Source organism: Macadamia integrifolia, chromosome 7 (genome assembly GCF_013358625.1).
Source record: "Macadamia integrifolia cultivar HAES 741 chromosome 7, SCU_Mint_v3, whole genome shotgun sequence".
NCBI lineage: Eukaryota > Viridiplantae > Streptophyta > Magnoliopsida > Proteales > Proteaceae > Macadamia > Macadamia integrifolia.
The window spans coordinates 33,992,687-34,002,279 of NC_056563.1; the positions used below are offsets into that span (position 1 = coordinate 33,992,687).

A 9,593-nucleotide genomic window follows, 5' to 3' on the forward strand; every position below is an offset into this window, starting at 1 on the left:
ATATACTAACTGGAATTGAATTAAAATTGTGTGTAATTACAATAATGAATATTTCTTGATCTAGAGAAAGAAAAGATAGGCACTTGCGGTAGGAAAAAAAAGTTTTGATTCAACCATCTATGTTTGTCCACACCATAGATGGTTTGTCAGCAAGAAAATATTTCTTGACAGGGAGTTTAATCAAGCTTAGCAGCTTCTGAAAATGGCTGCATGGTGTCACAGTATTGCTGCAATATGATGATAGAAGAATTTGGAGCGTGGGAGGTCGCATTATTTATTCACAATAAAATCCTTCCCTGAGTTTTGATCTGGGGAACACATTCACCACCCAGAATATGGTTTAAACCTGTTTGGCGTTGAATGGAGTGTAGCCCACTGGTGGTTGCTTTAGGCCAGATTCTTACAGTTGATTATCTAAACTAAAGAGCACCCAAATGCCAGGTTTGTCATGTGTAACATATGAGTGAATTACTTGTTCAATCTTTTTATCCATATGAAGTTGTTAGGAGCAGTCATGGTTGGAAATTATGGCACCAATACGATATTCATATACTGATTAGTGATCCTCTTATTTAGCAAATCTCTGGTATACCAATTACAGTCATCCACAAACTCCTAATGTTTATTGTGCATCTCCGTCCATGGGTCTATTCCTTGAGCTCTGTGATTGTCATCTCACTACTTTCAGCGATGTTTCCTATGATGGACTTGAGAAGCCTAGTAAAGTCTTTGATCGACGACTTGCTATGTTCAATCTACCAATACCAAGAATCAAGGACACTGATTTCAACTGATTTAAGAAGTGGAGGATAGGTAAGCTGTAAAGGCATACTGAAGTTTCAAATAACAGAAAATTAATCTGGAATAGGAAAATAAAAGGAAATTTTTAGTTTATAAACATGCGAACCCAATCATATTGCACCATCTTGGATTCATGATCATCCAGCTGAAACAACTCAATATTCCTTGGGATTATTCTTTTTGGTGATACTGGAATTCTTGTTGATTGCTTGTATTTTTGGAATCACTGTTTCCCTATCCTAAACTATTTCTACTCATTTTCTCATACCCCAATACATTTGTTTTTGTGCCCCTAATTCCCCTCACTCCCCAAGAGAAAAAAAGAGAAAATTCCTGGCCCCACCTTTGGCTACCACTCGCCCCTAGTTTCCATCTACAAGCCTTTTTGATATTGTCCTGTGTTGTCTTAATGCTACAGCGACCTTGAGAGGATTATTTCTGAAGGGGAAAAAAAAAAAGATATGCCATATGATCATATCTTCAATATGTAGACAAAGAAATCTGCTCTAAACTTACCAGGACTGTTTCTGAAGTACACTGTAGTATGCTAAACATTCCTGCATGGGGTAAAAATTGACAAATAGATTTATTCACCTAGGGAGAACGATGTCCTGTTTCTGATCAATGTGGTATGATGTGAATATGAGGTATCGTTTTATATTTGCTTGTGAAGCAAGAGAATGGAGTTCTGATTTGAGAATTACACTTCACTCTCATCCAACTAAAGTTGGTTCAATGGAGGATGGAAAATGGCCTTGATTTTGGCCTCATCTAGGCGAGGGATTGTTTTAGAATAAGTATAGCTGGAATGATATTGAAAAATCGGTTCACTAGCGAGAATCAAAGTTTATATGAATCACCATGCATACTGCACGTATACATTTTTAGAATACCTAATTCCTATTTCTACATTGCCTGGATCCATTCCGAATTCTGTAGGATCAATGTATAAAATTGTTGAAGATTGCTGGTAGTGCCATCATTGTATGGATAAGTGTCAATGTTACTTTTCCATTTTTCCATGAGGTATTATTGTCACTGAAGCCAGTTATAGAGGTGATACTACCCAATAAGGTAACTTTGCTTGTTCTTTTCTCCAGTTTGATCCTAATGGAAGACAGTGCTTGACAATGGAGGGTTATAGGGAAATTGGGCAGATAGTACGGAAACTGGCTGATAAGCACAGTGATGGACGCCTTCTCATTGTCCAGGAAGGTGGATATCATATTACATATTCAGCATACTGTGTGCATGCAACACTTGAAGGTGTTCTCAACCTTCCAGCTCCTCTATTATCTGATCCCATTGCTTACTATCCAGAAGATGAGGCCTTAGCAGTCAAAGTTGTTGACTCCATCAAGCAATACTGGAAAAACAATGTATCATTTTTCGGAGAAGATTAATCAATTACTATGTTCACTAAATTAATGTGGAGCAATTTTCTTATATTTTGTGAAGTTCTATTCAATCGGAAAAAGACCAGTTTGATTGTATATAACCGTAATTTATTGAAATCTTGATGGGATGAATTACCTAGTTTACTTGATCAGGACATGGAACACACACATGATCCAGTATCAGAATTAAGGTCAGGTGGTAAAGTTTCATGTTTCTATCAATTTCTTAGATTACTGTGTGCATTTGTGTTTTCAACTTATGATTTTGATGCATCAAAGGCTGATTACCATGAGACCTGCTTTGCCTCTTTTATGAATCAATTCATCCTGCGCAGTATCTTCTCCAGAGCAGCCTGCATTACTCAGGTTTGTACACCTCTCTCTCTCTCTCTCTCTCTCTCTCTCTCTCTCTCTGACCAGTATCAGATCGCTTAAATCAGCCGATCCGTATTGGTATTGACAGTGGCAGCTATTGATTTCTAACCAATCCTATATCGGTTTGACCGTATGAACCAAGGGTAGAAAAATAAAAAGAATCGACCTTGGCTGATACCAATACAAACCCGATTCGGCCTATCGATTAGTAGAACCATGTCTTCTTCGAACCTGCAAAAGAAGAATTATAATAGGATAGTTTAATTAACCCACCAAAAACAAAGGAGAGAGAGGAGTTGGGGATTGACTAAAAAATGAAAAATAAAAAATAAAAACTTGGGAAGGGAGGAATGAGAGGTACCCAGAAGATTATGGGATAATGGAAAGCCACGCATCGGCGTTGTGAAGGGACGAATGAGAGTTACCCATTTAATAGAGATTAATGGAATGCCACGCATCGGCTTTTGGAGCGTATGAGAACCTGATCCCGAGTCTTGTGGCACCAGTGTTGGTAAGTGGTGGTCGTTGTTTGAGATACACTCTCAATGATGAAGTGGTTGTTTGACAAATTTGGTGTAAGATTTGTTTGATTCTCCCTTTCACGGGTAATCTTAGGTATTATTTGACTACATTTTGTTTCTGTCGTTTTTTTCGTTTCTATGTTTTCTTGTTCTTAGAAACGGAGAAATAACTTAAAAAGTATTTGATAAAGTTATTCCGTTTCACCTGTTTCTATAAACATAAATCAAAATTTATATTTATTTACAATTCTAAAAACGACTTTGACTAAACAAGTCGAATTTGTTACGTTGTTTTTATAAACTAATTTGAGAGAAAAAAAAAGTTTGTTGTGCTCGATAAATCTCTCAACTATTTAAACATAAAAAGAGGCAATCGAGCCATCTCTCTCTTTTGGGCATCTGATGATACTATTGGGGTTTTTAGTAGCATTATGTCTACAAAAAACGTTTCGAAAAACAGGTTTATCAAACACTAAAAAAATCACTTTTTTTTTCCAAAAACGTGAAAAGTCATTTCTGCTATTTCTAGACACAGAAACAGCAGAAACGTTATCAAACGGTGCCTTATTATCACTCATTTTCTCACAGGTTGGAAAAATTTTTCAATATTATATAAAATCGGGTTGGGAATTGCTACCTCTCACATGGCGATTGTGGCAGTACAAGGACCAACCGGAAGAGGAACACAAGCATCCAATTAAAGGGTAAGGTGGTATTTTCACCTCCTATATAGGGGCATAAGTACATGTGACAAGGTAGTTTTCTTTTCCCCTATAAAATGAATATTGTTGATGTATTAGAAGTGTTTTGGTTAAAGTATTTTTCCTCTCTTTTTTTTAACCCATAATAAGATATCACCCTAAATTTCAAAAAATATCAAATGTACCCCTAAAGTCTAACACCGTTAGTTTAGAAATTGAAATTACTCTTTTGACCCTAAAACCAATTATGAATAAAAAAGGTGCTTCTCATCCTTTTCACCTCTTTTACTCTGTATTTTGAAATACCTTTGAACCCTAGAATGAGATTGCAACAGCCATTGAATGAGATTGGTACTTCCTTCTCGTTGCACATCGGAATCTGAGCCAGAACCATAGGAAAGAAGTCGTCTGCATTACCATTGTCCGTTTTGAGGGATTGGTTTGATTTTCCCCAATTGGATCCAGAAGCAACTCAAGCATTGGATCAAATGGTCGACACTCTGAATAAAGGAAGAGAACAATATAGACATTGGCGAGGAATTAGAGAGTTGGAGCGAGGTAATCCAACCTAACCATGACGCATTTAGAATATAGAGAACAAAAAATACATCCGAATGTCTCCATTCCTGAACTAAAGCTCACAAGCATTCGTTTTTCCTTAACTCTCTCTCTCTCTCCATTTCTTTTTTTTATTTTTATTTTTTTTTTCCTACTTGGCTTCGGGAAGAACCGATTTGGAGATTGGGAGTGAGATCGAGGCTGAGAACCCTAGAGTCAGGAGGCCAATTTATGCTTTTATCAAGGCCCACATTCTTTGCTAGAATCTACAAGATTTCAGACCAATTCTCAATTGTCTGGAAGGATCAATTTCTTGCTGGTGTTCCCGAAGGATTCTTGTGGTTCTCCCTCCTGTTGTTGGGGTTTGAGGTCACGGCCTACTTCAAGGGTTGGCATTTTGGGACTCCTGACATGCAACTGTAACACATCTTGTCCACGTCCTGGGTCCGAATGGAACTCAAAAGATTTGGTAGAATAGTTCTATTCTCTTATTCGATTACAACTTGAGGGCAACCGAAACAGAGTAGGGAGAGAGTGAGAGAAGTGAACAAGAGAAGAAGATAGAATAATAGCTCAACACATCTTCAATTTCAAGGGTAAATTTATCATTTAAAAAATATCAACAGTGACACTTCATCACTAGACATTTGCAAGCTAACTGAATGAATTTAAGAATCATTATTTTTTCAAAATAGGGTAAACACTACACGAATAGATGTGTATCCTTGTTATCAAACGTGTTTAATCTAGAAATATATTTTAATCCTTGTTATCAAACGTGTTTTATCTTCACCCAAAAAAAAAGTTTTGCCCTTGCAAAAGTCTTCCTTGAAAAAATAAATTATGAAAAAACCCTTCTAACTCATAAAACACTTATCTGGAATAGATGTGTTATTCATGAAAGTAAATAAATAAATAAATAACAGAAGTGTTACCAAAGTAGCCTACATTACTCACATCTAATGTTATTTCCATTTAGACAGTTGAAGGACAACTTTTCTTTTTTTTATGAGAAAAAATAATAACCCACTAATTTTCTTTTTACGAAAAAGCTGGATACCATCAGTGTACCTTAGGCTAGGGTCTACTATATCTCTGTTTTTACCTGTTCAAATGATTCCTTTACAGAAAATGACTTCTTTATCACTTTATATGATATCCCATCTCATGCCTTCATTGGTGCACTAGCTTACCTCACATAGGTGGTGTTTTTATATCTATTATCCTTTATTTTTACTTTTGAAAAACTAAGTCAATACAGGGTCAAGATGAATATTACATCTAGGGAAGCGCATAATCAGTAATACCTCTCTTTCTCTCTCTCTCTCTCTCTCTCTCTCTAATGATTAAAGTGCTTTGCTTTCCCTTTCCTTACCTGTGAAGAAATATGTTATTTCACGCTTCCTAGAAATAATCCCGTTGTTGCCTAGAGCGAGAGTGTGTGTGAGAGAGAATGGGGCTGTTCTCCAACAGGTATTGTTCTCTTCAATTTCCTAAGATGGAGTCTCTCTTGAGTTGATGTTTGAGTGGTTTTATTGATTAATTTTTTTCCTTCTTAATTAATATCTATGATCCAAAGCAGGATCGACAGAGGCAGCTTGAATCCAGGCGATCACATCTATACATGGAGGAAAGCTTTTGTTTACGCCCATCACGGTCTCTCTCTCTCTCTTTCTCCCTTAATTACTTAGGATCACATCCCATCTCTTCGGCGAGAGGGCTTATACATATAAATTTTAAATTTAGAGGTGGTGCAAGAAAATTCTCTTAAATTTTATTCTCCCTTAGATCGAAGCTTAGACGATATCCTTATAGTTTATCCTTATGGATGCAGGCATCTATGTTGGAAATGATAAGGTAATCCACTTCACCAGAGGAAGAGGTCAAGAAGGGGGGACTAAAACTGTGTGGGATGTTTTTCAATTCAGCTCTGTACCACCCCAATTTCAGCTCTGTTCCACCTGCTCACCATTAGAAGAAAGTCATGGAGTAGTCTCTCACTGTCTAGATTGCTTTCTTGCTGGTGGTAACCTGGAACGTTTCGAGTATGGTGTTAGTCGTGCTGTCTTTCTAGCAAACATAAGGGGTGGAACATGTACCACTGCTCTCTCAAACCCAGATGATATTGTAATCCATAGAGCAACCTATCTGCTTAAAAATGGCTTTGGATCTTACAATGTTTTCAAGAACAACTGTGAAGATTTTGCCATATATTGTAAGACAAGTCTGGTTGTTGTCAATCAAGAAGGATTTAGTCAGAGTGGCCAAGCAACATCATTAATAGGTGCATCTGTTTCTGCCGCCTTGGAATCACCCTTGCGCCCTGTTACCTCCAACATCTATGGGATAGCAGCAATAACAATCAGGTGCTACTGTTCACAACGGTATGCTTCAGATGTTGGCATGAGGAAAGATGTGGAGGAGGTAGCAGTGGAAGATCTCAGTAATTACTGTGCTTGGTATGATTTCATTAATGCACCAACAACCGAGCTTCTACATAAAGAAGTACCAATAGACAATCCCACCCATGATTTACAAGAATTGCAAAAAGAGGTGGGAGGGTTGCGAGAGGAGGTGCAAGGGTTGCGTAAGGAGTTGCGGGAGTTACGAGAGGTGTTATGGAGGTTGCAGCAGGAAGAGCGTAGTCGGAAAATTAGATTCGACGAAATAGAAAAGCTTGTTGCATCAATGAAGCTTATTTGTCATTTTTTATTAGTTTTTTTTGTTGTATTTGTAGCAATTTGTATTGGCCAAAAAATGTGAAAATCTGATGTACTTAAATGGGATGTTGATAATGAAATGGTTTTATTTTGATGAAGTATTTGTTTCCACTTAAATACTTTTGCACTTTATTTTCTTCTTACTGCCATGTCTTAATTCATCTTGATTTGTGGTAAATCAAAGTTCATGAGTTTTCAGCTACACAAAATAATGACAAATGCAGGATATGGCAATCAAAATATATCCATGAAATTGGCATTTTGATGCAGAGTTTTAACTTCTATGCTTACAACCATCTCTTCCTTCTAATGTCTCCCTTTGTAGGGGAGAACTGGTAGGTCAACTGCTTACTGCCCTCATTATTTTATTTTTTATTTTTTTGTGCTAACAATGGGTATCCAGGTCTTCGGCTTGACTAGTCACGCTACCCTATACTGACCCCACAACCGCAAGCCCATACTGACTAGTCTACTTCGGCTTACTGCCCTCATCAACTTGCCTTAATTGGGATAAGGTAGTCTTAGCTTTCCAAGGCATTCAAATGGCATTATTCAAGATTGGCCTGAGTTTTGGTGTGTTGCTCTTGCTAGGCTATTGTTAGTTCGACACAATGTATTGAAACTAGACAAATTTTGATGACAAGGGCACAATTTTATCACAAAATATTAGTTGTTTTCCGGTGTGATGAAGAACTCAATATTCCTTGGGATTATTCTTTTTGGTGATACTGGAATTCTTGTTGATTGCTTGTATTTTTGGAATCACTGTTTCCCTATCCTAACCTATTTCTACTCATTTTCTCATACCCCAATACATTTGTTTTTGTGCCCCCAAATCCCCCCACCCCAAGAGAAAAAAAGAGAAAATTCCTGGCCCCACCTTTGGCTACCACTCGCCCCTAGTTTCCATCTACAAGCCTTTTTGATATTGTCCTGTGTCGTCTTAATGCTACAGCAACCTTGAGAGGATTATTTCTGAAGGGGAAAAAAAAAAAGATATGCCATATGATCATATCTTCAATATGTAGACAAAGAAATCTGCTCTAAACTTACCAGGACTGTTTCTGAAGTACACTGTAGTATGCTAAACATTCCTGCATGGGGTAAAAATTGACAAATAGATTTATTCACCTAGGGAGAACGATGTCCTGTTTCTGATCAATGTGGTATGATGTGAATATGAGGTATCGTTTTATATTTGCTTGTGAAGCAAGAGAATGGAGTTCTGATTTGAGAATTATACTTCACTCTCATCCAACTAAAGTCGGTTCAATGGAGGATGGAAAATGGCCTTGATTTTGGCCTCATCTAGGCGAGGGATTGTTTTAGAATAAGTATAGCTGGAATGATATTGAAAAATCAGTTCACTAGCAAGAATCAAAGTTTATATGAATCACCATGCATACTGCACGTATACATTTTTAGAATACCTAATTCCTATTTCTACATTGCCTGGATCCATTCCGAATTCTGTAGGATCAATGTATAAAATTGTTGAAGATTGCTGGTAGTGCCATCATTGTATGGATAAGTGTCAATGTTACTTTTCCATTTTTCCATGAGGTATTATTGTCACTGAAGCCAGTTATAGTGGTGATACTACCCAATAAGGTAACTTTGCTTGTTCTTTTCTCCAGTTTGATCCTAATGGAAGACAGTGCTTGACAATGGAGGATTATAGGAAAATTGGGCAGATAGTACGGAAACTGGCTGATAAGCACAGTGATGGACGCCTTCTGATTGTCCAGGAAGGTGGATATCATATTACATATTCAGCATACTGTGTGCATGCAACACTTGAAGGTGTTCTCAACCTTCCAGCTCCTCTATTATCTGATCCCATTGCTTACTATCCAGAAGATGAGGCCATAGCAGTCAAAGTTGTTGACTCCATCAAGCAATACTGGAAAAACAATGTATCATTTTTCGGAGAAGATTAATCAATTACTATGTTCTCTAAATTAATATGGAGCAATTTTCTTATATTTTGTGATGTTCTATTCAATTGGAAAAAGACCAGTTTGATCGTATATAACTGTAATTTATTGAAATCTTGATGGGATGAATTACCTAGTTTACTTGATCAGGACATGGAACACACACATGATCCAGTTTCAGAATTAAGGTCAGCTGGTAAAGTTTCATGTTTCTATCAATTTCTTAGATTACTGTGTGCATTTGTGTTTTCAACTTATGATTTTGATGCATCAAAGGCTGATTACTGATGAGCACATTTATGTGTGAAATCTAGGGTAGTAAAACATGCATTTTACATATTTAGAATGGAGCTACCTTGGGTTTTACTCTCTTTTGCAGGTTTTATATTTTCTAGGCCTTAAGGACTATCGGGAGCTATATCTTCAATTTTACACGTAAAGAGGTCCTATTTCTTTTCATGGTTGCGAAGAGGACGAAATTCTGAGCAAGATGGACGTGTTCAATTAAAAGTACACATTCGTTTGGTCACCCGTACAAATGATTATTCTTTTCGGGTCAGAAAAAGAATAATGGATCAGAACT

The 9,593-nt window shown here is 37.1% G+C and overlaps 1 protein-coding gene and 1 long non-coding RNA gene across 3 annotated transcripts; both read left to right on the forward strand.

The window, feature by feature from the left end:
* The first annotated feature begins 455 nt into the window (after positions 1-455).
* On the forward strand, positions 456-2,350 carry LOC122084712. Its single transcript, XR_006141975.1, has 2 exons — positions 456-813; positions 1,902-2,350. It is a non-coding gene; the product is annotated as an uncharacterized LOC122084712 (long non-coding RNA).
* A 3,333-nt stretch (positions 2,351-5,683) lies between these two features.
* LOC122083716 (protein LEAD-SENSITIVE 1-like) lies at positions 5,684-7,171 on the forward strand. Of its 2 annotated transcripts, XM_042651600.1 has the most exons (3): positions 5,684-5,826; positions 5,936-6,009; positions 6,188-7,171. In XM_042651600.1, the coding sequence occupies exons 1-3, from the start codon at positions 5,807-5,809 to the stop codon at positions 7,114-7,116; spliced, it is 1,023 nt and encodes a 340-aa protein (XP_042507534.1). In that variant the 5' UTR covers positions 5,684-5,806; the 3' UTR covers positions 7,117-7,171. The 2 variants fall into 2 exon arrangements, with proteins under 2 accessions (XP_042507534.1, XP_042507535.1); XM_042651601.1 differs by lacking the exon at positions 5,684-5,826 and having other exon boundaries at positions 5,932-6,029; positions 6,142-7,171.
* The last annotated feature ends 2,422 nt before the right edge of the window (positions 7,172-9,593 follow it).

Bases quoted from the DNA above. Each gene is read 5' to 3' on its own strand.
- LOC122083716 (XM_042651600.1), top strand. From the start codon at position 5,807: ATGGGGCTGTTCTCCAACAG. The intron at 5,827-5,935 runs GTATTGTTCTCT...GATCCAAAGCAG, and splicing joins ATGGGGCTGTTCTCCAACAG to GATCGACAGAGGCAGCTTGA. The intron at 6,010-6,187 runs GTCTCTCTCTCT...TTATGGATGCAG, and splicing joins TTTTGTTTACGCCCATCACG to GCATCTATGTTGGAAATGAT.